Here is a 27,988-nt window from a genome sequence, read left to right on the forward strand (position 1 = left end):
TCAGTTGAAGAATACAGCTGAACTGGGTGCATTTGTTATTTCCAAGGTTTTCAGTTGTTGTTGTTGCTGTCTGTCTCCAGGTAATTTTTGACCTATGAGAACTCTGAGGGAAACCTAACGCGGGGTTTTCTTGGTATGATTCATTCAGGAAAAAAAATCACAATTGGGAGAGAACAACAACTACTACTACTACTACTACTTTATTTTTGTACCCCACCTCCATTTCTCTGAAGGGACTCGGGGTGGCTTACACAGGGGCAAGCCCTATCAACATAGTTAAAATAACACATTAAAAATAATAAAACAACAACATTAGGCAAAATAAAACAAAAACAAACAAACAAGAGCATAACGCAATATAAAAACAACCATCACAAGTGTGACTTGCTGGAAAAAAAAATCACCTACTGGGTTTCATGGCAAACTGGGGATTCAAGTCCTGGACTCTGGAGTTGTAGTCCATGGTTCAAACCACAAACACCACCCTGATTCACCCAAGTTTACACTACACAGCATTTATTTTTCTTGTTTACTACACCAGGGCTCACAAAACTTCTATAACTGTTGCTTTTCATGTTGTTAGTAAGACAAATATTATGTTAGCAGCCTACTAACTCTTTTTTCTGAATTGAGAACAGAAGAAATGTTGTGCTGGATGGCTCAGATTAAAGGTCCGTCTAGCCCTATATGCAAGACTGGGCTGCAACAGCCTCTGATACCAAAGGTAATACATTCTTGTGATGAATAGCAGCTAATAACTGTGTGATCCTCCATAATAATAATAATAATAATAATAATAATAATAATAATAATAGGTAGTTGTGCGTTTTCTGGGCTGTATGTTCCAGAAGCAGTCTCTCCTGACATTTTGCCTATATCTATGGCAGGCATCCTCAGAAAATGTGAGGTTGTTTGGAAACTATGAAAATGGGGTTTATATATCTGGAATGTCCAGGGTGGGAGAAAAAACTCTTGTCTGTTTTTTCTAATTACCTCCCAACAAAGGATTTCTCCCAAGCAGTAAGAAGCCAGACCTTGTAACTGCAATGCCATTAAATGCTAATCAAGGTGGCCAATTGAAACATTTACACCTAGCTCCAACAGACAAAAGTTCTTTCTCCCACCCTGGATATTTCACAGATATATAAACCCAATTTTTCTAGTTTCCAACAGACCTCACAAACTCTGAGGATGGCTGCCGTAGATGCAGGTGTAACATCAGGAGAGAATGCTTCTGAAACATGGCCATACAGCCCAGAAAACAACAACCCAGTGATTCTTTGACAACAATAATAATAATTTATTTATATCCTACCCCCTCTCCAAAAGGACTCAGGGTGGCTTACAACAAATAAATATACATGCAAGCAAGAATAAAAACATAATACATAATGATAAAATAAAAAAATATTTACTCCCTTTTCATAGCCATACAAGCTGTTGGCTAACTGGGAAGTGAATCCCAAAATTTAAATATGCAGTGTAATGTACTTTAAAAAAAATCTGTTCTGAATCTCCAATAGCTTGGTTTTATTGGCATGACCACAGTATTAAAAGAGAGAGAACAATGTTATTCTCTCTCCTTTAATAAATATCCTGCAAACTGAACATCTTGTGCAAGTGACCACATTCTTACACTGACAGAAAAATGTGTGGTAAGAGGCCAAAACATTTATAGGATCCACAATATCAGCATATATAACCCATATTTTCAGAACAGCTCTGCAGTACAACTTAAATGTTGATTTTATATCACTAGATTGCTACACTATCTCCAAAAGAGTCCTGAGAGATGAGGTTTGATGATGACATTAAATTATTTCTGTTAGTGAGGTTCCTGTTTCCGCTGATAAAATGACAAATCCTACAATCTAAAACCAATTAGGTATAAATCTGGCCTGTGTTCATACCGAAGCTGAAGTATTTATATCCATATATTGATGACACTGTTCACAGTGATGGAATGTATTGTAAGCTGCATACTTTGTCAACATCATGGATACAGTATTCCGCTTTCTCGGCTCCTCGGCTTTCATTTCTTTGCTTGTTTCTGCAAAGACAATGAAGGAAAGCCATCAACATACATGTGAGGATCTGCTAATTGTTTCAAAACAAGAAACATTTGGAAATACCCAATGGGAGCCACAAGAAAAACAAGTGACACATTTTAAGATACTCAAAGATAATATACTTATTAGTTGAAAAGCCTGGTAAGTTTCAGCCTAAGTGTGCTCTTAAGAAGGGATAAGCAACTATCGGAAGGCAAGGGGATTGGATTATTCCCCCATCGGACCTCAGAAGGCTATTCTCCCATCATAGTCATTTGCAAACAAAGCAAAACATCAATTCCTCCTAAATGGTGTTAACTGTATGAACACCATGCTCTGATTAGCTGTGGTCCATGGCTTAATGTATCATGCTGAATGATGTCACCACAGACCATTTCCTATGACATGGAGTAGTTAATAATACTACCATTATACCTCTGATTAATCGCTACAATCCGTATTCATGCCTTTTTCGCCCCATCAGCTCAATAGAGATCTTGAGCAATGATCAATCTATTTGTCCCCAGGGATTGGAAAATTGATGCTTCTGTTCAAAGTCTGATGTTTTGTCTTATGTCTAATATAACAGGCTGCATTTTTATTTAATTTTAGTTATTAAGTCATAATTTGTTTTTATATGTTGGGTTGCCAAATTTTGTTACTATGGATGGCTGAGAGGAGATATGATAGCCGTGTATAAATATGTGAGAGGAAGCCACAGGGAGGAGGGAGCAAGCTTGTTTTCTGCTTCCTTGGAGACTAGGATGCGGAACAATGGCTTCAAACTACAAGAGAGGAGATTCCATCTGAACATGAGGAGGAACTTCCTGACTGTGAGAGCCGTTCAGCAGTGGAACTCTCTGCCCCGGAGTGTGGTGGAGGCTCCTTCTTTGGAAGCTTTTAAACCGAGGCTGGATGGCCATCTGTCAGGGGTGATTTGAATGCAATATTCCTGCTTCTTGGCAGGGGGTTGGACTGGATGGCCCATGAGGTCTCTTCCAACTCTTTGATTCTGTGATTCTATTGTTGTTGTGTTCAGGTGTTGAATGTTTGTCTTTTATGTTTGAAATCTGCCCTGAGTCCCTATGGGGAGATAGGGCGGAATATAAATGAAGTTATTATTATTACTACTACTACTACTACTCCCTAGGAGACACGAGAGGTCTGTGGTTTTGGGATGCTCCTGATCTTGCAACCCAGTTCGATCAGCCTGTGAATTCAATAATCTTGGAAGTGTGTCTCTAATAGACACACTGGCCACAGGTGTCCCATAGGTCTGAATGAATCCCATAGAATATTTTGTGATGTTTACTTGTGCTCCTTGAATGTGCTTCTAACACATTCAAGAATGTTCTTTGAATGCAATTCATAGACGACATGAACAAAAAGGAACTATCCTGTAGCACTTATCACTAACAACTGTTGGGGTTTTTTTTTTGTTGTGCTACAAAGTGTTCTGAATTTCTGTTTGTCCATTACATCACAGTATCATAGAATCATAGAGTTGGAAGAGAGCACATGGGCCATCTAGTCCAACCCCCTGCCATGCAGGAAAGCACAATCAAGCATATGATCCTATACAGTCCTCTGAAGGAGCTCTTATGAGTAAAGGGTGCCAAGCCTTTCAACCAATGAATTGTTTATTTTTGAGTATTGAAAGAAGCCAAAATATTCACTGCATTGCAATTTTTGAGCATTTTGACTTTTGTCTATTATTTCTCCAACTAATTATTTGAACAAATACTACTACTGCTAATAATAATAATAATAACAACAATAATGCACTCATTATTCGCCAAAACATCACATAGTACTAGACACTTGGGAAGCGTCCGACAACAATACAACAGCCAGCAGAGTGTCTGCTGTGGACTCATCTTGTTGTGTTTCAAATAATAATAATAATAATAATAATAATAATAATAATAATGACTTTATTTTTCTATCCTGCCATCATCTCCCCAAGGAGACTCGGGACAATTTACATGGGGACCAAGCTCAGCATAAACAAGGATTACAAGCTAAAATACAATTAAGAACCTAATGACATATAAACAGTATAACTGAAACAATTAAAACCAGAACAATAAAAACATCATAAAAATACATCAAATGACATCAAACAACCAGTAACCAGGAAATGGTGGGCATGAACAGTTTCGAGAGGGCAAGGCCAAACACAGACGATAGGGCCGGGGCTGGGAGTAAGGTGCTGAAAAACCAAATCAATAAATTCAGGCTGGACAGACCTGATTGGGGACTTAAACCATCATTCAAAGGCACACTGGAACATCCAGGTTTTCAAATCTTTACAGAAGGTGGACAGAGTGGGGTCAAATTTAATCTCCCTGGGGAGGGAGTTCCAGAGCTGGAGGCCACCACCGAGAAGGCCCTCTCTCTTGTCCCCACCAACCATGTTTGTGATGATGGTGGGAGTGAGAGAAGGGCCTCTCCTGGAAGATCTTAGAGTCCGTGCCAGTTCATAGGGAAGATATGTTCAAGAAATGAGTAATTCTATTGCTTTCAGAGGTATTTGAAAGGCCAGAAAGTAGGAACAGCAAAATCAGTTTTCACTTACCTTGTTTTACTTTTTGCACCTGTTCTGTATATACTGGACTCATAAGTATATATTTAGGATCATGCACACTGAGGTCAAAAGTCATTTTACTGATTATTTCAACATCAGGCCATTGATCATTGTTCGACTGGGCAACATCTTTGTCTTCTAAATTGCCTCAAAAATAAAATATATAGATTAAATGCCAGTATAAAGGTTCATAATAAAGGGGAAAATGCATCTATATTTTACACATGTCATTGCTAGAAGACATAGTTATGTCAATCCTTGACAGGTTTAAAAACAGGTTACAAAAATAGACAGTAGTCTGCCTTTCAGAAGTAACCATAAGATCCAAGAAAAGAATTTCAGAATTCAGTGAAAGATAGTATGCTATTAGTAAATGTTGAATTAACATCAAAATAGATGTCACCCTCATAATCTTGTGAGCTTATAAAGGCATCTGACTGACTAATACTGGAAAATGGACTTTTGAAGCTATTTGTAAATCATGAGTGTCAACTGCAGCCTGGTATCCTGTAAAAGACATCCTATATGCGGGAGAGTGGATATCTGGTTTTGGGCACTGGGAGGATTGGTATTTCATTCGTTCTTTCTATAACATAACACCCCAAGTGCTCCAAATTACCAAAAAAGGAAATTATTGGAATTACTATAATTCACTGCATTCAATGGTGATCAAGGAGAACTTGATGTAACATCCCTGTATATTGGACATCTGTACAGTATGCGTGAATTTAAAATCCATGTATATGGACATATTTATATTAAAGGATTAAACTGCCCTCCCTCTTCCAAGAGTTCTTTGGAAGTTTTTTCCTCATATGAGAGAATTAACTCAAGAAATGTCTATGAACTCCTGATACTTACTGATGTTAATTTCTTCCTCATCATATACATCCACTTCCAGCAATCTTATTAGCATGCGAAAGAGAATTCGTAGGAACTGTAAATAAGAGCCAGTTTTCCCAACCTAAATCAAAACCCAAGAGAAATAACATTTCAGAACATATAAATTGCATCTTTCTACAAATATTAGAACTGTACAGTTCCCATTAGGGTTATCTAATCCAATTCCATGTCAATTATGAAATTCAGACTGAAAGAACCAGATAAGCATTGTATGTCTGGTTAAAATATTCAGTAAAGTGCCATCTATCATATTCCAAGGCAGCCTATTCTGCTCTTGAACACTGTGATGACATTCTTCCTAAAATTTAGTCAAAAACTCCTTTTAAGCAATATTTTAGGTGCTATGACCATGTCTCAATCTTCTCCCCTCTAGGCTAAAAATAACTACTTTCCTCTAGGCCAATGGTTCTCAACCTGTGAGTTCCCAGATGTTTTGGCCTACAACTCCCAGAAAACCCAGCCAGTTTACTAGCTGTTAGGATTTCTGCGAGTCGAAGTCCAAAACATCTGGGGCCTCACAGGTTGAGAACCACTCTGCTAGCTTTCTGCTAGCTTGGCCACCTTCCATTTCCTTTTCCGGATTTTCTTTGAAACGATGTTGCTCAGAGTTGGATACATTACTTCATGGGAAGTCTGACCAAAGCAGAACTATGTGGTACTATTACTTCCTTTGATGTAAACCAGTGGTTCTCAATCTCTGGTCCTCCAGGTGTTTTGGACTTCAGAACCCACAATTCTTAACAGCTGGTAAGATGGCTAGGATTTCTGAGAGCTGAAGTCCAAAATAACTGGGGAGCCAAAGGTTGAGTACCACTGATGTAGACACTGCACTGATATATTTGTGTATTTGTTATTTCTTGCCTAGAACTATACACCTCACTGGAATTTATTTTGTTAGCATTGGCCTAGTTATAGTCTGTAACTGGAAGTTTGAATTACAATTCCATCTTAAGAGATGTTTGATGGCATCTGCAAACCTGATGAGCATGCCCTCTTATTCCCCTATAATCGTCATTTGTAAAAATGGGGGACTAATCCAGTCTCAAAACTGCAGCATCTCACTTGTTACTTTTCTCTGAGAGGATGAGAAGTGTTTTTTACGTGTGTCGTTCTTTGATTCATCCCACTGCCTGCTCCAGATCCCATCATTTGTCCAATTAAGCAATCCCTGGCAATGTCCCATTTATTTATTGCAGGAAGAATATTATGCTATTCTCTACTTGGAGAGTCTTATTTTATTGGAATAAGGATTTAGATCAGGTGATCTTAATAAATTTCTCCTCTAACTTTCAGTACAAAAAACAAAAGGCGCCCATTAAAATAATATCAATTCACCATTTTCTCTTCCTCTCATTTCCTCTTATCCAATATTACAATTCACCAGCACAAGACATATGTATTCAGACAAACACACAATGTTTATAAATGTTCAACAATGCATTGCATTGTTAAACAATGTTCAACAATGCAAACAATTTACAGTTTCCTCTCCCCACAACTGTTAATATATATGGTGAAGGGCCTCATGAAAAATACCGATTTCTTCCCCTAGCTAAGAACTCGAGAAGAGACTTGGGGCAGTGATTAACCTGATATACTGATGTATAAGTCTAGAGATTTTAGTTTTTAAAAAACCAACCCCCAAAACTTGGTTTGATTTACCTAAAGGCTGCTGTGAGTACTGTCCTTTAACTTTTATATAAAAAGGAACCATTCCCTTTCTGAGTAGAGTGGCAACAAACAAGAGTTTAGTCCAGTGGTTCCCAACCCTTTTTTTTTTAACCAGGGACCACTCTCCAACATTAGTACCAAAAGGGTTACAAATCGGTTTTTCGTCAACTTTAGATTAGGTTTGGTTATTTGGGATGCCGATTCAGAAAATTGCATTGGATTATTCACATCAGCTCTAGTTTCTGATACAGAACATATGTCATTATTTATTTATTTATTTATTTATAGTATTTATATCCCACCCTTCTCACTCCAAAGGGGACTCAAGGTGGATCACAATGCACACATACAAGGCAAACATTCAATGTCATTTTTAGATATACAAGACAGACGACCAGATAGAGGTATTTTGGCATTTCCAACTTCGGTACCTGGAGGTTATGTTCAGTTCCAGCCAAACTGGGGTGCTGTCACTTCATCCACTATGACACCAAGTCATTTTGATCATATTTCCTCCTTGTTCTTTGATCGCGGGCATTTTTTATGGTGTCATAAAATACCTCCCCGCTTTAAGCAGTCCCTAATTTCTCTACACACAGCAAAGCTCTTTTCAAACTGCTTAGGTGGACAGTAAGCTAGGCTTAACAGTTGGGTGCTCAATCCAACTTGGGCTTCGAACTTGCCACCTTCCGGTCGGCAGTGATCTATGGCCGCTGATAATTAACCAGCTGTGCTACAACCATCCAATAGTTGCCATCTGCTTGCTCACAGAAAACCATATTTAATAATCCAGAGCTGATTTAATCTATCCAATGCAATTTTCTGAATCAGCACCCAAATAACCCCAGGAATAGGCCTAAATCAAAGACACCAAGGTGCCCCCGCTTACAGGCACCACATGGAATGACTCCACTCAGAGGGAGGGCGGGCGGGTGAGAAGCAGCCATCAGGAGGCTTGTTGTTATGCCTTTCATGGGTAATCAGCCTCTCCCCTCCCAACATCCTCATTGCCTCAGCACTATTTCACGAGACCAATCACTCTTGTTGCAACAGTGTAGTAACTATGAGACCATATTTTAGATCTTGTGGACCAATGATGGTCCAGGGGCCACAGGTTGGGAATTGTTGGTTTAGTCAGTGATGGGGATCCTAAAAGAAACATTAGCACGCTCTGCTCTGGCACACTTCTGGCCTTTCTGAATGTAGGGAAAACGTAGCTGACTTTATGAGATGGGTGCTTCCCCCTCTGTGGAATGATCCTTGATTTATCCATGAGCCATATCAAAATATATAATGACCCTCAAACCCGCCTTTGACAGGTTGACTTATGCATGAGTATATATGGTACTTTCCCATGTAAAGCTATAATTTAGAGACTGGTACCTATGCACTAACTGAGGGTTTATTTTATAATTGAGAATTTAGCAGCCATGACCAGTTCAAAGCAAGCAACAGATAGTTTACCAGGAACTTTTAATATCAAGAGAAAACTTGAAGGCAATATTTCTTGAATTAGTTAAAGAACGGAGCAAAGAACCAGTTTAACAGTTTTGAATAGGCACAGTAGCTAAAATTGAGGCAAAACCTGCAAATGGAAGAAGGCTCTTCCGAAACATGGTTCAGAGATCAAATATAGGTTCAAGATTTTTATCCCTATTTTTAAACCACATACTTACTTTTGATAGTTTCTGCTTATATGTTTACAAACATGCATACAATATTGCAAATAAGATGAAGACATCACAAATTCTCCTACATACACTTATTTACAGGAAAAGAAATCTTACAGTATTATATCTAACTTCCTACATGCAGGGTAACTGGCGTTATGATATATGATGCAAATATATAACTGTAAAAAGCTACTTTCAGTTATTGTAGTTACTCAGCAGAAATGTATATCCCATATTACTGATATCACATATTCTTTGATAGTTCTGTGTGAATGTTTTGACATTGGCACTAATGTCCGCCTTAATTACCAAGGACTTTTCCACCTACACATGGATTTCAGCTGCAACCTAAACCCAACAGACAGCTCAGTGAGATCAAAGGAAAGGATTAGACTGGAAACATATTTAGAACCAATCATGCTATGACAGCAAATAATAAGATATAATCTTTAATTATTTGAAAACAGAGCTACTGACCATGTGCTAGACAATTGGGCGTCAACATCTGGAACACATGCAGGTACCTTACACCTGCTCTGTACCACTGATCACAGGGCTTCCCTATGCATTGGTTTACAGTGGGCAACAGAGCCAGAGTACAGTATGAAACCCACCATCCACCCTGTGAGACATTTATCCATGTCTGACATTTTTTTCCTCTCCAGGTATTTTCTTGGTTCTCTATTGAGACTCAATGGGCTAGAAATCCTTCATTTCAATAAGGTTCACAAATATATACAGTATTGCTTATCTTTACAAAGTCCGGGGACATATTCTCCATAGATTTGGGAGTCATACTATAATGGCATAGAGCAGTGGTTCTCAACCTTCCTAATGCCGCAACCCCTTAATACAGTTCCTCATGTTGTGGTGACCCCCAAACATAAAATTATTTTCATTGCTACTTCATAACTGTGATTTTGCTACTGTTATGAATCGTAACGTAAATATCTGATATGTAAGATGTTTTTTAATTTACTAGACAAAATTTGGCACAAATACCCAATACACCCAAATTTGAATGCTGTGGAGTTGGGGGGGATGATTTTGTCATTTGGGGGTTGTAGTTGCCTGGATTTATAGTTAACCTACAATGAAAGAGCATTCTGAACTCCACCAACAATGGAATTGAACCAAACTTGGCACACAGAACTCCCATGACTAACAGAAAATACTGGGTTTGATGAGCATTGACATTATAGTTGCTGGGATTTATAGTTCACCTACAATCAAAGAGAATTCCGAACCCCACTGACGATAGAATTGGGCCAAACTTCCCATACAGAACCCCCATGACCAACAGAAAAGAATGTGTTTTCTGGTGGTCTTTGGCTATCCCTCTGACACCCCCTCGTGATCCCCTGGGGTCCCAACCACCAGGTTGAGAAATGCTGGCATAGAAAATCATGCAATAGTGCACTATGTAATCTACTTGCAATTTTGATTTTTTTTCCCCTATTGATTTAAAAAATATGCAAACGGGGATATGAATGTATGGAAGAAAATACTTCCGTCCTTATAGTAAAATGTGGCTAACAACATTTTAAAATGATATTTTATATCTCAAACTCAGGCCTGTATTATTTAATGTTGTTATCTAGCAGTGCCAAGTTGCTATTTTCTTTTACCTGTGGAGGTCCAGTCAGGAGGAGCCGCCGTGGGTGAAAGCTCCGGCTGCCAGTGGTTTCATTGTGATTGCTGTAGTCTGCATGGTGTTGCCGGGCTGCAGTCCACTGCCTGTAGTACAACGACTGCTCTTCACTGCTCATATCCTTGTGTAGCAAAGGCCTCAAAGAGCTAACCCAAGACACGTCGGCATGAGGCAAGAGGGAGGAAGAGAAAGGCGGGTGCCCACTTTTCTGTGAGCCCAGAAGGCAGTAGGCAGCTTTAGACAAGATCACAATCCGGGGTAAGGCCACACGCAAGGCGTTGCGCTCCTTCACAGACTGACTGGGCCACCGGAAAGTCTGACTGATCGAAGAGGATGCCGCTGACAATTTAGACGTGGTACTGCTGGCTATCTGGTTGCCTAGAGAGTCACATTCTTGTTTCAAGGTCTCCCCAGCAGCAAAGCCTTCATCGATTGAGCTATTGGCCACATTTTGGAAGTTTAGAGATGATGGGGGCTTCTGAGATTTGTCTGTGGCACTGGAGGAGCTCACACCATTTTCGGCTATGGAACCTGAAATGAAATAGTAATAGATGAAAAGCTGGGCAACATCTTAATAAATTACAGTACAGAATATTAGTTTCCAGTGTAGAATGTTTATAATAGAATACTATAAAAATAATACTATTTAGTTCATGCCGTAAGACCCTGAACTGCCCTAATGCCCAGGAAATGAAAAGGCTGGTGGGTAAGCACAAAGCCAGACACATTTTCTGCTGTAAATGTTTAATGACGAACAGATGAAGATGCCAAAAACCTGAACAATGGCAAACAGGAAGAAAACAATAAATAGTAGATAAATGGAGCATCCAGTCTTTTCTTTCCTCAGGTGCTATCACTTAATTTTTATTTATTTACAGTATTTATATTCTGCCCTTCTCAAGGGAACTCAAGGTGGATCACAGAGCACATATATGGCAAACATTCAATGCCAATGATACAATAACAAGACAAATGACAGATAGAGGGGTGTGTGTCTATCTATCTATCTATCTATCTATCTATCTATCTATCTATCTAGGCTTTCCCATCTTTTAGTATCTTTGGAGGCTGTGCTTGGCTCCAGCCAGAAAGAGGTGATGTTGCTCCATTTCCTTGCCAATGAGCTTTTCTTTGCTCATAAACTTCCTCCTTTTTTCTAATCAAAACACACACTTAAAATACCTCCCTGCTTTAATGCAGTTCCTATTTATCTATTCACATTTGTTTTCAAACTGCTAGGTTGGCAGAAGCTGGGCAAAGGTCAGGCGCTCACCCTGACCCGGGCTCCAAATTATCAACCTTCCGGTTATCAAGATTTATTGCACTTTTATAAAATTGAGACATACTTATTCTTGTCATAATATTCTCCTATGTAAGATTATGACAAGAATAAAAAAAACCTCAGAAATGTTGAGGCAGCTCTTTACAAGGACAGGAATTCTCCACAGAAAGCAATGAACCCCAAGGACGAGTTGGGGGGGGGGGGATGATGGCCTCTGTAGCACAGCGGTTTAAACTGATAGCTGCAGGAACGCTGTTGACTGAAGGGTTGGCAGTTCAAAGCCATGAGTAGGGGGAAAGCTCCTGACTGTCAAGCCCTAGCTTCTGCCACCCTAGCAGTTCAACAGTATGCAATGCGAATAGATAAATAGATACTGCCTCGGTGGAAAGATAAAAGCCACCCCGTGCAGATATGCAAAACATGCCAGTAACAAATTAGAGATATCTATGGATAAAAGGCTCCTAGGCATGGAAAATGGGAGAACAGCACCTCCCCATGGTCAGAAGTTGAGCATCTCCTCCAGATGCTGGAAATTATAAGGGGGGGGGGGACACTTTTACCTCTGTCTGTGTATTGTAGGTTGTTTTATAAAAAGATATTGAATGTTTGCCTTGTATGTATTCTGCTTTGAGTCCCTCCGGGGAGATAGAGTGGAATATAAATAAAGTGTATTAAAGTATTTTACAAAATAACTTGCCAAATCTACCATGGAATGAAAATGACCAAATCATTTCACTTTCTTCTTGTTTATTTATATGTATACCACCTTTTTTTTAGCTTCAAGGACTTCAGGGCAGTGTACATCCCCCATCCCACCCCCATTTTGACTGCAATATTAGACTGAAACATTATGACTGACATAAAGCCACCCAAACTGTCTCATGAATGATTAAGGAAATTAACCTGGGTCTCTTCAGTCCTTGTTTTTACCCCATTCTTGTTCAAGTATTCCCACTCTGAAACCAATGAAAGACTAACACAGTGGGCATGCTACCAGGCTTCACTTTATTACTCAGACTACAGCTATGGCAACAGCTTTCTGAGATGAACAGATAGATGCCTACAGAAATGGCAACTGTAGTCTAAACCACCCCAGGGGAAACAAGAATGAAAAATTAGGTTTAAAAATAGATGGTATTGCATTTTTCATAATACCAAATTAGAAGGACACTTAATCTTTCCACCTACATTCAAGGCTAACTATTCCAATTCTAGATCTCTGAAACAAGAAGCAGATGTCCTAATAATATATCTGTTACTCATACAAAACTGTTCCTGAATAGGCAAAGAATGTACTATGTTTAAAGCACCATAATACCCATTTGTAAGTCTCTAGCTTTCTATTTTTTCCATTTCAGTATCTGACTAATTATGAAATCAACAGTCTAGATAATTTTAAAGTCTCATTTCTATCAACTCCTCCTTTCCCCTTGCCTTCACCTTCTCTTTCCCCATCTCCACATCCATCTTGTGTCTAAAAGATTCATGAAATATGGGAATAAGAAAGATGCAAGATTGTATATCTCATTTCCACGTTTAGATTCTTCTCTCTTGCAGAAATTGCAAAACCTTGTACCACATTGTACAAGTAGTTTAAAAGCTGGCAGCTCAGCATCCTCTGTTAGTTCAGTGCCTAAGACAAAGAGTATTCCTTGACAAAAGCAGAAGGAAACGATAAAGCGAGCAACCAACCTGAAGTCCCAGTCACAGCACTGCTGTTACTCTGGGGCCTCTCCAAGTCAATCAACAGCTCGTCAGCATCATTCTCGCCAACACTGGCCTTCTCCTGCTCCTTTTCACTAAGGTCAAGGGCCACAATCGGCCCTCGGATTGCTTCCTTTGAGACATAACAGCATGCCAGGCCCACTTCTTGTTCTAAGGCAGTGCGAGTTAAATAGCTTGAATCAATCAGACGGAGATCACAATATTTCAAGGACCTGGAAAATCAATAGATAAGGATGTGAGGGGCATGCATTCAATTATCTGTTCTCCATAAAAGTGTGAAACAGTAAGGATCAGTTTACCTGCACAAGAGAAGGAAACTTGGATAGGCAGCCTTTAGAAAAAGTTTTAAAACTTGGCTATTCTGGTGTGCTTTTGAAGAATGAATAATTAATTCCCATGTCAGGTCCTGCCTCAGTGTCAATTGGTTTTCTGATGCACTTTATCCCATCCCTCAGTTGAGAATAACCTCATTGTTTATCTCACCCGAGTCTCTCTCGAAATACAGCACTTTATTTATCTACCTCACCCACGGGTATTAAAAAAATTACACTACTCACTTGGCCTAGCTCAACCTTGTCTAAACTCTTGTATTGTTTTTATACCCTGTTTTATTATGTTATTGTTATTATGTTATTGTTTTATTATGTTATTGTATAAGAATTTTACATGATATTGCCATGTGTCTTGTATTTTTGTTTTTGTTTTATTGTAAGTGTTTGGGCTTGGCCCCATGCTAACCACCTCAAGTCCCCTTGGGGAGATGGAGGCGGGGTGCAAATCAAGTTATTATTTGCACCCCGCTGAGAGACTTCTCAGTTTACTGGCAAGTCTTATTCCATCAGGCTTCTCCCCTTCAATTTCCCCCCTGGAATTTGCAATCCACATTATCAAATCTTTTTTCAAGGGTGGAACTGAAGAACACAATTATTCAATTTCCCAAATTTTGCACCTTATTTCAACAGTTTGCTTAGCTCATGCCTTTTTCTTAAAGGTTACATGTGCTCTGGGACATATGTATTTTGGTTATAAGCAAAATGTATTGATACCATCCAAACAGGTCTGGAATTTTTGTACAGTAGACTCTCCTTTTTTAAAATCTGAGGGAACACCTTTCCAGGAATGTCTAGTATTTAAATGTAATTTTAATTATATTTCAACTCTTACACTCATTACACAATTTATTTTATTTTTATACTCTTATGCATATATTCACCTTGATTTAAATCTTATTGTATTGTGTCATGGCATTGTTAACAGCCTTGTGTCTCTATGGGAAGAAAGGCAGGATGAAAATGATGATGGTGATGATGATAATTTAAACCCATATATGTACACATTGCAATGCATCAGGAAACTGTGCAGGTAAAAAAAGAAATGTGAACTAAAGTGGCAGCAAGAATGGAAGTCTAGTTGTGTCCAACTCTGGGGGGTGGTGCTCATCTCCATTTTTAAGCTGAAGCACTGACGTTGTCCTTAGACACCTCCAAGGCTGTGTGGCCAGCATGACTGCACGGAGCACCGTTATCTTCCCGCAGAAGTGGTACCTATTTATCTACTCACATTTGCATGTTTTTGAACTGCTAGGTTGGCAGAATGGATTACCTAACATTAATCTGAAAAATTACCACGTTAAATTGGAAGATTAGTGGATGATACTGTGAAACAGTTTGTGTCTACAAATAAGAAATAAATTCTCAGCCAAAGTCCTCTTGGGTCTTATTAAACTAAAAACTCACAAATTCAAAAGAAGGTTGCCATGGTAGTTAAAGTGGAGTAATAGCAGAAATACAGTGTAGTGTGATAGGAGTTCATATTGGCCAGGTTTTAATATATAGTACCTTTGTATGTTGACTTAATTTTTTTTACTGAAGAATAATGTTGCATTTTTATAGTGTGGTTTTGCTACTGAAAATGAGTTTATATTTTTATAAGCACGGTTGCACTGACCACCCCAATATTCTGCTGTAGGGCTGCCTATAAAACCTCTGCAGCTGAATAAATTGTCCATTCAACCAACAACATTTTGAAAAACAACATTTATGTGTTTCCTTTTTCAGCAGAGGGCAAAATCTATAAAGGAAGGTGCACCCAAATTTAATAGACTGTTGCTCAAAATAAAAAGCTTAAAATAATACAGATATTTTAAGAGGTTTCTATCGTAAGACTTGAACTGTGGATTAGCTCGGGTCATACCTGGGGAATGTTTCTCCTAGTGGATCTTTGCCAGTTAAAACAACAATACAAGGCAGACCTTCTAAATCCTGGTATGTGTGAGGAAACCAATCATCCTGTTCATTTCCTCTCCATGCCTGTGAGAAAGAATATCAAGAAAAGCAGAACACTTCCTTCAGTTTTATTTTGCATACATCCTTCATGCTGAAAGTTAAATTGTTTCCTGGAACGAGCAGAACACAGGTGGTGAAATTTTTCAGGCATCAGCCATAAATATACTTAATAGGGAGGAAGACTCATTAAAAGCAGAGACTTGCATCTACTCATATACATGTTTCCGCTTGAGTAAAAAATATATACAAAGGCACTTTTGTTAGCCATACAGAAAAATCCAAAATGCTTTTCAGCGTTAAGTGCCTCTCTTCCTAGGGGTTCTTGCAGGTGAAACCTAAAAGTATTAGCTGATGGTCCCCCTTTTGAATGTCTGTATGTGATAGAAGATGGGAGATTTTTCTCTTCCTCTTTTGGACTATAGCTTCCAGAATCTTGCAACCTGTGGCCATGTATGTTGCATGAAATAAAGAAGGAAAGAATAATCTCCACATAATTTGAAGGTTGGATCATTCAAGGCAAGCTTGAATAATCCAAAGTGTACCAATGGGGTCCTACATTTACTGTTACCGCCTCAAATCCTTCAGATGCCTATTCTGAGTTTTTTGTTTTGTTTTGTTTCAGGAGTGACTTGAGAAACTGCAAGTTACTTCTGGTGTGAGAGAATTGGCCATTTACAAGGATGTTGTCCGGGGGACGCCTGGATGTTTTACTATCATGTGGGAGGCTTTTCTCATGTCCTCACATGAGAAGCTGGAGCTGACAGTCAGGAGTTCACCCCACTCCATGGATTCGAACTGCCACTTTCGGTCAACAGTCTTGCTGGCACAAGGGTTTAACCCATTGTGCCACCGAGGGCATCTCCTTTTCTTAGTGAAAATGATGAATTGCTTTTTAAAGAACTATCTGAGACTCTTCCACACCACACAGGATGTCATAGGACGCCACTGCACTACAGTGTTCCCTCACTTATTGTGGGGGTTCCATTCCAGGACCACCCGCAATAAGTGAAAATCCACAAAAGAGGGATGCCATATTAATTTTAATATTTATACATTATTTTATATATTATATTCTTACCTGCGCTTCCTTACCTGCCTCCCAGCCCATCCCAAAGGAACCTGCCTGTCTCCCTGGTCCCTGTCGACCCAGGCAGAGCCTCCTGAGCCACGCAGGTGGCAGCAGGCCAGGGAGGCAGACCTTCCCCACCGCACCTCAGGCCGCCGCACTCCCGGGGTCTGTGGAGGCCAGGGAGGCAGGCCTTCCCTGCCGCACCTCAGGCTGCCTTACTTCCAGGGTCCCTGGCCTCCGCTGGACGTAAATATATATTTTATTAATATTTTCAAAACCCGCAAAACAGCGAGTCCACTAAAAGTGCATTGCAAAGTAGCAAGGGAACACTGTATAACTATATGGAATGCAGAGATCAGTGGCTTCAAAGTACAACAAAGGAGATTCCATCTGAACATTAAGAAGAACATCCTGACTGTGAGAGCCATTCAGCAGTGGAACTCTCTGCCCCTGAGTGTGGTGGAGGCTCCTTCTTTGGAAGCTTTTAAACAGAGGTTGGATGGCCATCTGTCAGGGATGCTTTGAATGCAATATTCCTGCTTTGGACTGGGTGGCCCATGAGGTCTCTTCCAACTCTATGATTCTATGATCCCAATAGAAGCAGCTGACCTTTCAGATACACTAGATTGCATGCTCATCTCCTCACCTTACCATTAACAAAAAAAAATCTGCTTCATGTCCCCATTTTGGTCAGTCTGGATAGTACTTGGATGGTAGTAGAGCACAATATTGGTCCCATATTTGGCATAGATGCCCACTCCTGCTGTAACGCATAATTGAACATCTAAATGCTATCTTACCACATTTTGAATTAAAAGAAGAATATATACTTAAAGTAAAAGCAGCATGTAATAACAAACAAAGTAAAACACCCAGTCACACACCTGTCAAAAAAAGAATGAAGCAAACATATTTTTCAGATAATAGTGGGTGTAACACTGCTCTCCAAAAAAATACATTTGCACATAAACATGCAGTGACAATTTCCTGTCCTAGCTACCTGATCTTCTCTCTCTGATAATTTCTTTCTTTCTCACAAAATCTTGTGATGCATGAGTCATTTCTTTTGAGGTAAAAGAACAGGTCAGAAATGGAACACCTAACAGCAGATCAATGAGTCACTATTGTGTTCTGCGTTTTAAGAAGCTTCTACCGCAAAGAGGCCGATGACTAATCCTTTTCTCAAGCCTTGCAATAAAGGTTGTTTTTTTCTATTCAAAATCTACTTTCTTCTGTTAGTCATCCTGGCACCTCAGTTGGAAATGAAGGCAATACAATTTGGATTATGCCACTTACACAGACATCTGCCAAATATGAAATTACTATCTTATCATAGTCTATGCCCACAGGCTGTGTTCAGATGCAGGAAGTGAACAACAAGGGCACATGTGTGATTTTAGTTTTACAAATTAAAGCTTCTTCATCCCGTGAACAAGGAGTTGTAACAAACTGAGTGGGTAACTGTGGAAGTGTAAGGGGCCACACTGGTCCCAAGAAGACCTTGAATGGGCATTCATCCCTGGGGGGAAAATACAGCTTTTTGTGTACTTCACTCCCTGTAGGGAACATAAGGCATTTTCACCATGTTCTTGGGGCAATCTGAATAATTTAGGATCAAGAGGAACATTTAAAAAAGGAATTGAGAAGAAATAACGTTGTTCATTTCCTTTTTGAAAAAGAGAGAAAGAGGTCGTTGGGGACTATATTAACCCAGACCATCCAAAAATATGATGGAAGTGTTCCCATGTCCATGAGAGCAGGGCTTCTTAAACTTTTCCATTTACAACACCTTTCAGCCTGAGAACTTTTGCAGGACCCTGAGTAGATAGATATATAAAATAGGTATAAAACAATCAAACATTTGCTGATAACAAATCAACATTTGCAAGGCTTGCTAAAGAGATTGATTTCCCTTTTTATGAAGTACAACTGAAGCATTTTCTTCAAATTCCACTGTAAACACGACACAACAGTTTCGTGTAAATGTCTAGAACAGCCTATAGATGACATTTAGAACACTATTACTGTTGTCATTTTTGGGACCCCACCATTCAGCTAAGGGGACCCAATTTGGGGTTTCAGAAGAAATGGACGAGAGGGCATTTGGGGGCAAAAGGACTTTTGAAAAATTCCACAAAATGTATTTTGACCTCCAAAAATGTGATGCTAAATTGCATTCTGGAGCAACATGATTCGTTTCCTCCTGAGCACCTTGGGCCACACTTTGCCACCCTTGTCATAAACTGTCAATCCTTTAGAAGACTGTCTCCACCACGGTTTGGAAATACAGGATTTGTTCCTCGGCATCCTGTTTAATTTTAATGACTTTTCTCATGTTGCTATTCATTCTAAACTGCAAGTCTACATAAAATGTCATATTGTACCAAGAACTTGATCTTATGCTCCCATTAGTCATTTAGCAAAAAGCTTCTACTGCAACAATTAATTCCACTAATTCAAACTAGTCAACACTTATTCCCATTAAGAAAATGGTGGTCTAGTTGGACAATGGGTGGCTATAATTCTGCAAGGTGGGATCCTTGGCTATGTGAAAAAAATATATTGATTTGTCCATCATATCTCCATTACATATCCCTTCCTGCTTCATATTATTTGTCTATAGTGCACTTTGGCTTATTCATATGTATTGCTTCCAGAAGCTGTAACATTCTGCAAAATCTTAGACATTTTGCTATTATTATGTACCCACTAACATTGCAATATCAATCATTTAAGCCTCAGTGTCATCTGCATTTTTTTTCTTTTTGCTCCTTTGCATACAGACTATTACAAAGCCATTGGGCCAATGAGTATTTTACATTATTTCTCGAACAACAGGGCAATAATCTCCAAACAGTGCTGTTCTCTGGACCAGTGCCAGTTCATGAGCTATCTGATGCAATTCCCTGGCAGTTTGCAGAAAGGAAAGAAGCAATCATATATTGTGCCGGTCCCTGGCACAGATCTCCCGAAAAGCACTTATTTAAAAATGTTTTTCATTCACGATGCTGTAAAACATAGAAACTGAGATGCCAATGTTTGCATTAGTAATGTCCAGTTCAACGTAACTTGTCTACCAGGGATGTGCAAGCCATAAAAAATGGTTCAAAAGTCATCACAAAACTTGGGGGGGGGGGGACTTTCTTTCTCCTTGATTTTTTTACAGCTATTGGGGTGAAACATGCTACAATGGTAGAACACATTTACCACTTTTGGCCCACCAAATTTAAGAATGTTTCACTTATTTTGGGGGAATTTTCAAAGTTTCTATAAACATTTTTTTAATAATAAAGAAAATATGTCCCTAGTTTGAAAGTATTATTTCCCGTTTAATTGTGTAGTCCTTACTTTGAAAGTAGTGGTTTACACCAGGAACTTTGTTTTTGCATCAAAAACTTTATTAAATGGGTGGATGATGATGTTAAGTTAGTGGACTAAATCGTATACTACAGCAAAATGTGCTATAACATGATGTCCCTCATGCAAAGACAAAGTTTTTTTTATTAAACTTTCACCATGTTTTTATGATAGAACCAATTAGGAAATGACATTTATAACCCAGGAACAAAAATCATAGTGCAGAATATTCAATTTGTTGGAATTCTAGCTAACTACAAAGGAGCAAATCTCCCTGATGCTGAGCAGTGCACTGAATTCTGGGAAATGCAGTTTATGGCAGGGTCTTTTGAATTCTCTGGCATAGAGCTCTTCCCTTTCCAAACTACATTTCCCAGAATTCTGTGCTGTTCCCAGCAAACACTGCGCCCTCATTTCCCCGCTCCTTATGGCAACATTCCATTAATTTGCAGAGGAAAGGCAAGATTACTAACTGGTGCTTCTTACAGAGAGCGATCAACCCTCCTGTTTAAGGAGCTCCACTAACTGCCATTCATTTTCCGGTCCCAATTCAAGGTGCAGGTTCTTACCTACAAAGCCCTGAACAGTTTGGGACCCGCCTACCTGCGTGACCGCATTTCTGTGTACGAACCCACACAATCTCTTCGATCATCTGGAGAGGCCCTGCTCACGCTCCCACCTCCTTCGCAGGCACGATTGGTGGGGACGAGTGCCCTCCCCTGACTCTGGAACTCACTTCCCAAGGACATCGGACATGCCCCAACGCTGGCAGTCTTTAGGAGGTGCCTGAAAACGTGGTTGTTCCAGTGTGCCTTCCCAGAATAAGGAACACTCTTAGCAATATGTCCTCAAATGCACTTTAACATTGATTTAGGATTGCCTGCGCACCCTCATCTTTCTTTGAAACCCTATCCTAGTTATACCCTACCTGTTCATGCCCAGCATTATTTTTAAAATTTAAATTATTACATTGGCCCCGGCCATAGGTTTTTAAATGCTTGTATGTTATTGTTTATTGTTTATTTTTTGTTTATGATATTTATTTTAATTGTTTTGTATTGATTATTTTGTTATTGCCTTGTTTATTGATGTACTGTGTTGGCACCGAGTCCCTTGGGGAGATGGTAGCAGGGTATTAAAAAGTATTATTATTATTATTATTATTATTATTATTATTATTAAGGTGCTAAGGCAGCCTTTTCAGCTTTGCTTCCTTGCATTGAATAGGAAACTAACTTTGGGAGCCTTCCAAGATTTACAAAACCGAAACGAAAATGTTTGGGATAAGTTTTGATTCCAACGTATCGGATATTGCCTTGTAAGTACAAAGTTAACAAATTCGATACAACTTACAAGGAATGACAAAAATGCACACCTCTATTGTCTACATATCTATTTTGCACTTTTTTCATGTGGAGCCTTAAGATACCACTCCAAAATGACCATGTATTTGCTTGTCTTGGGTGTAAACAAACCTTTAATCTCTTCACAAAGTGCTTGGCAATAGTAAGCTCTGAGGCCGGGCTCCCCAAGATGATCTCGAAACGGTACTGCAGGCCAAGTTTATCTCGTGCTTCTTGCAGCCGCTCTTTCGCCAGCATTGCTAGTTGCACAGAGGGAATCCGAATGAGCAGCATGTGGCCACGGCCATTCTTGTCCTTGCCTGGGGTGCTGATGATGTCATCCATGATGCTGAGGATCTCCGGTGTACTGTGGTCCCTGAGTGAGGCCATGGTGGTGAGAGCCATCAGAGCTTCCAAATACTGCTGAATGAGCAGGTAGCAGCGGATCACCATGCTGTGCAGCCTGGGGTACCTTTGGAAGGAAAGTAGTTCTGTTTTAGTCAGGTTAAAACATGGTGGCCTGAAATGAGATCTAAACCCCAGAGAGCAGGGATTTATGAAAGAGGGATTTATCCTATACATCACTTAGAAATTCTTAACAATGCTTGTGTTTTAAACAAACCATCTCAGCCTGTATGGATGAAAAGGACAGAAATTAGTCCAAGTACATGTTGAGTACTGCTTATCTGAAATGCCTGGGACCAGAAGTGTTTTTATTTTGATTTTTTTAAATTCTGGAATTAATGTATTTGTATATAAACATGTATAATGAGATGTCTTGGAGATAAGGCACAAGTCTAAACACAAAATTCATGTATGTTTCACATATACCTTAGATGGCAATTTTATACAATATAATATTGTGCGTGAAACATAGTTTCATGCACAACAGAAAGCAAAGATGTCTAGACAGTCAGAAAGCAAAGATGTCTTTATTTCCGCCACCCATGTGGACAATTCCAGATTTTGTGATATATTGGATTTCCAGATTCTGGAAAAGGGATGTTCAACCTGTAATTGTAATCCCGCTGTACAATCCATGTTGATTCATACTGGTCTTCCTGGGTTCAGTATAGGACTGCAACCTAAGCCAGGCAGGTACCATCCCAGAATAAATGCAGAGTGAAAGAGAGAACGAGACACTTGAAGGCTGAATAACAACCTTTTCCTTACATAGTTACTGAAGCTAAGAAGTGAGACCCTCTATAAAGGAGATGTAGCTGTCAAATTAAGAGTGAACATGAAATATGGATCTGTCAGTAGGGAAGGAAGCTGGTATGTTGTCATTACACTGTGTTTCAGAGAGATGGCTGGCTGCATGCATCCTATTCTCATGATGCAGACACTAAATCTGTGATGACTAAAAAAAGCTGTCAGCCATGAAAAACTGCAGCCCTCAGGTCTAGCTTGGTTAGTTTAGTCAAGAATCTACTATATCAAAGCACTCTGTCCAGAAATCTTGATAATATCCTAAAGGATTTACCTCTCTAAAAGTGTATTCACCATTTTTTCAAAGGTTTCATCACATCTCAGAAGAGGACTTGTGATTCCCCATTGGAGAGACTTGCTGTATTCATTCAAGCCAAAATATAGCTTCTCATCTTGACTTAGTTCCTCCTGTTTGAAATGGAAATATTGCAAACAACGCAATTCTTATAGTTTATCCCTGTTTAACATCCAAAACATTAGCATATTCCTCCCTTCTCACATGCAAATGAACAACACCAGTTATATAATCTTATACAGACCTGTTTATATCATATTTAACATATACATTCATACGGTTAACGAAGCCCACAATTTCACTGCTTTCAGAGTCTATTGCTGAATGATCTTTTTAAAGAAATACCTTAATGATTACAAAATAGTGGCTCATAGAGCAGTCCACATGAACTAAAATGTTATGACACTTGTCACCACCTTGTTAGATGTGTAGTATATTACTTTAATGAGCTCTGAATAGACTGCCTTTTTATGGTACTTCAGGAATACCGATAAGTCCAAAATTCAGGTTGCCAAAATAAATAAACAAACAAATAAATATTGAGAGGTAAGCACATGCTACCATCTTCCTTGAGAAAAACTTCACTGTTGTCTTCCAGGCTGGAATTCAAAGTTCTAGAGACAATCATTAATAAGTCTTTCATAACTAAGGGCTTAAATACCTGGTGGTCCACAGCTCTGCTAATGCCCTTTGTAGATGCCCCAACCATGTGTGAAAAGATACGTAGCAACCAGGGAGAGAGCCTTTTCAAAAATATTCTGTCCTTTATCAGATCTCAGGTGGGCAAACAAATAAAACCAGTTTAAAGCATTTTTAAAAGTTAAAAGTTTAAACAGTTTGGGATAACTTGGGTAGTCTAAAAGTGTTTCAAACAACTTAATGTGAAAACTAATTAAAACAGTTGGAAGGAGTACTGGTACAAGGTTGGATCGAATTACTAGACTCTAAGGGCCAAAATAGGCCAAAATGAAGCCAGCATTGATGCTACTCAAACCTCCAAGGAGAAAACATTCCAGAACAGAAGTTGTCTCCTGTGTAGTCATATAGAAAACTTGTGCAACCAAGAGGAAGGACACTCTGGCAGACTTTAATCCTTGAGCAGGAGTCTATAGAGAGAGACAGCCCTTCAAGTACTGATGTCTCAGAACATTTAGGGCTTTAACTGTTCAACGCCAGCATCTTGAATTCAGATTAAAAGCACACTGGAATTCATGAAATTTTATTAAAACCAGTGGCATCAAGCTTCTGCATGATGTTCCAGTCAGCAGCCTAGCTTCTCAGTTGTAGTCAAGGGAAGCTTTGCACAGAGTGCACCCCTCTGACCAGGTTATTCTTGTCCAGAAAAGCCTAAAATAGATTATACGAACTGCAGTGCACTTACAAAACATTTCCTAAAAACTGTATTGTGCTTACAAAATGTAGACTCTTACCATGTTGCCAAATTGTATCCAGTGTACCTCATTGGCAGAGCTTATTCTGGACTGCAATGTTTGAAGACCATACGGGAAAGAACTCACTTGAAGGACAAGGAGATTGAAAGCTTCAAGAACCTCTCTGCAGTTTATCACTCTATCTGCAAGTCCATAGCTAGGCTCTCCATGGGATAGAGAGCTTGAAATAGCACTAGGAAAGAGGGATAAAGCATACAATTTGAACATTCTGTATCACAACTTGTAGATTTCAAAAAGGATTAAAATTATATGCATCACTTTTGGTCCACAAACGATCAAGACATAATGCTTAGAGCCCCCTGCCTCCAGTTCCCCTCGATCAAACTATATCCATGCATATTATATACAGTATGTCCATAATGTCAGGATTTTTAAAAAAAAGGGGGGGGGGGAGCTGTAGCTCTTTCTAAACTTGACAGTGACAAATGTGAACATATAGAAAGGGCACCAGACTATGATTTGCCCCTCCTGGATCCAAGAATTCTTGCTGTATCTTGAAAACAAATTCCAAAAATGTGTTCCATTCCTTGCCATACAACACGGTATATGAAAAGCTGTGGAAACATCCTTTGGAGCTAATCCTCATCATTTGTCCTATAATCTGTATAAAAACAGTTTTATTTTGAAGGACTTACCTCATCATATCTACATGGGCATTGTCATGTACCAGCACAAAAAGAGTGTATGGATTCTGCTTCACCCGCTTCATAAAAACATCAAACTTGGTTTGAATTTCATTGTCTAGCCGCACCACATATTTTTCAGCTCTTTGGTAAGCTGCTCCATTTTCTTCAAGGCCCAAGTCTACAAGAACACCTGGAAGAAGAAATGGAAAATGAAGACTTGCTTTCTGCTTCAAATTAGGAAAATATAACTATATTTAAGAACAAAATATACTGAAACCAGAATTGATCAATGCTGGGTGTGAACTCATAACAGATCCAAATGTCAGCTAAATTATCAAGCTGACTGGAAAATATTTCTATTTTCTTTTCTTCGGTTTGTACATATACATACACACACATCATGTCATACTACATTAAAGACTTGAGATTGATGTGCTTTTGCTTGTACAGATCTCCTTTGTGTCTAGTCCTGAATGTTATCAAAGTTAGGCTAGAAAAGGATCTGGAAGTAACACATTGCAAGCAACTTTGCTGCATGTAAACACATTATTTTGAGGGATGACAAAGGCATAATGACATTTATTTTGTGAAATGACGTAACAACTGTTTATCTTTTCAGTATAATGAGTAACATTTACTTATTTTTCTAAAAAAGTACTGTTTTGGGGAAATAATTTCAGCCATTCTGAGTCCCCCCAGGGGGTTGAGAAGAGCGGGGTAAAAAATATCAGAAATAAATAAATAAATCTCCTAATTTATTATTTTATTATCATTATATTAACAATGATGATGATAATGACAAGGATGATGATGATGTACTGTTCAAATACCAAAAAACCCCTAGCAAACTACTTTGTAAAACTATGACATAAGACCAATTTTGTTCTACATTTTAAAAAATTACATCCGAAGCTCTAAACCTGACTACTTTTTTTACCTGATTGTCGAATCCGTTGAATGGTTTGCTGGACCAGCACTTCTGAACGAGGGACCACAATGATGAAATCTACTTTGCTGAAGTGACCCAGATCCAGACTTTGGTTACCACTGTCTGCTATGGCACATACCTGCGACAAAAGTTTTCTGGCAATTGTGAGCTGTGGTTGATAAATTTGGAAGGTTTCAGTGTCCAAATCTATGAGAAAGAAGAGCCATAATTGAAATTCTAGTTCCAGAGATGCCTAATCACCTCAGAAGTTTAGAAATGGCTATCATCGCCTCAGCATGTGCTCAGAAGCTGGGTGAATGATGCCAAGAGAGGATGTCCAAGATCTAAAAATCTCTGGGCTCCAAGGGAAACTCTAAGGGGAAGACATAGAAGAAACCCCAAACTGTGCATACAATTTTTGTTGTTTTTCTAGTTGTTAGCACAGAACTACTACAAATGTGAAAGTAAAAGCATTTATGTGTTCCTGACACCACTTAGATTGGCTCACCTAAATTTACTCCACATAGGATAACTAGTTCATTGTTACAATGTGTGTATGACAGATTGATTTGGGTATACAGGTACTGAGAGAGATCAGATCCATCTATCATTGAGAGTAAAGAGTTAAGCTATGAAATGTGTTTATTTTTCAATGTAAGATATTTTGCAGATTTGCAGCAGACATGAAAATATAAATGAAATCTAAAAGTTTAACATTTAAATCCATAGCAAGCCGACTATGGGCACATTCCTCCAACCTGAACAAGAAAAGACATCAAGTTTGTCAGCTGCAGAAATCCTAATAATACTTCTCTTGCATTGTTGAGACTAGACAAATTTTTAGCAATAGATCTACAATTGTAGCATTTTCCTTCTAGGTCTTCTGAGCTTAATTGTCTGGGATGGTAGGAAAAAACCAGTTACTCAACAGCAAGGTTGGATGGTTGCATGGATGTATACCAAGATTTCTATAGATTGGGTATTGCAGCAAGTAAAAATCCATACTCTTGGATTGGGTATGTGCAGAATGTAAACTTCCCTAGGTAGGAAAGCCACATAACTCACAATATTCTTATTTGCTACACTGGTTTTGGCTGATGGGAGCTGGAATATATTATATTATATTATATTAACTGATCAGTAGATGTAGATTTAAAATGTGATTTTCACTTGTAGTGTTTCATTTCTTGAGAGGCAACCCTTACCTAGTTCTTGGGTGCAAACCATGGCAGCTGCTTCTTGAGATGATACACATTCATTAATATCTCCATTGAATGGAATTACAACATTATCTCCTCGTCTCTGCTGCATTGTCTCTAGCAACTTATCTAATTCATCACCTAGCAAAGGATTAGAAAAAAAATGTATCCAAACAGGTCATATAATATTTCTCTACAAGAAAAATCAAAAGCAGTAGTGCAAAAGAAGACGTGATATGCTTAACATCCATTTAACATGAACATTAAAATCAGCTACAGAAGTCCACACAGATTTTTGTTATTACCAGGGACTAGAAAATGAGAGTTATAAATAGCTAAGCAAAGTAGGGGTAGTGGTGATGTCTTGTAGTGGTTTTCCATTTCCTTGGAGGGAAAATTCTGTAAGTGGTGCTGGGAATATTGTCTCCATCACGACTACCAGTGAACCTATGTATTGCCACAACATTCAATGTTATAACTCGGGTTTTTAAACATCTACAACTGTGGTTTGATATTGTCCAGAGATATGGCATCTCACAAGGCTGGCGATGTCACCCAACTTGGTTTTTACTTTTCATCAGACCTGTGGGTATCAGTCACTTCTCTGAAAACAACCTTTTGGAATCACTGATGAAGATCACTCAAAGCAAAATTAAGTTAATGATTACTGGGGATTCGAAGAAGGC

At 38.9% G+C, this 27,988-nt stretch overlaps 1 protein-coding gene across 2 annotated transcripts in view; it reads right to left on the minus strand.

Annotated features, from left to right (window-relative positions):
* Positions 1-27,988, minus strand: part of GREB1L (GREB1 like retinoic acid receptor coactivator) — a 198,913-nt gene that overhangs the window by 18,983 nt on the left and 151,942 nt on the right. For both annotated transcript variants that reach the window (XM_060775150.2, XM_060775149.2), the window contains exons 15-26: positions 27,309-27,443; positions 26,113-26,310; positions 25,185-25,365; positions 24,529-24,721; positions 23,078-23,211; positions 21,727-22,066; positions 15,734-15,849; positions 13,508-13,752; positions 10,511-11,064; positions 5,497-5,599; positions 4,627-4,782; positions 1,911-2,050 (exon numbers count right to left, since the gene is read on the minus strand). In XM_060775150.2, the coding sequence (XP_060631133.2) occupies positions 1,911-2,050; positions 4,627-4,782; positions 5,497-5,599; positions 10,511-11,064; positions 13,508-13,752; positions 15,734-15,849; positions 21,727-22,066; positions 23,078-23,211; positions 24,529-24,721; positions 25,185-25,365; positions 26,113-26,310; positions 27,309-27,443 (2,495 nt within the window). The remainder of the gene's footprint in view (positions 1-1,910; positions 2,051-4,626; positions 4,783-5,496; positions 5,600-10,510; positions 11,065-13,507; positions 13,753-15,733; positions 15,850-21,726; positions 22,067-23,077; positions 23,212-24,528; positions 24,722-25,184; positions 25,366-26,112; positions 26,311-27,308; positions 27,444-27,988) is intronic.

The sequence above is a fragment of the Anolis sagrei genome, chromosome 4 (assembly GCF_037176765.1).
Source record: "Anolis sagrei isolate rAnoSag1 chromosome 4, rAnoSag1.mat, whole genome shotgun sequence".
NCBI classification, from domain to species: domain Eukaryota; kingdom Metazoa; phylum Chordata; class Lepidosauria; order Squamata; family Dactyloidae; genus Anolis; species Anolis sagrei.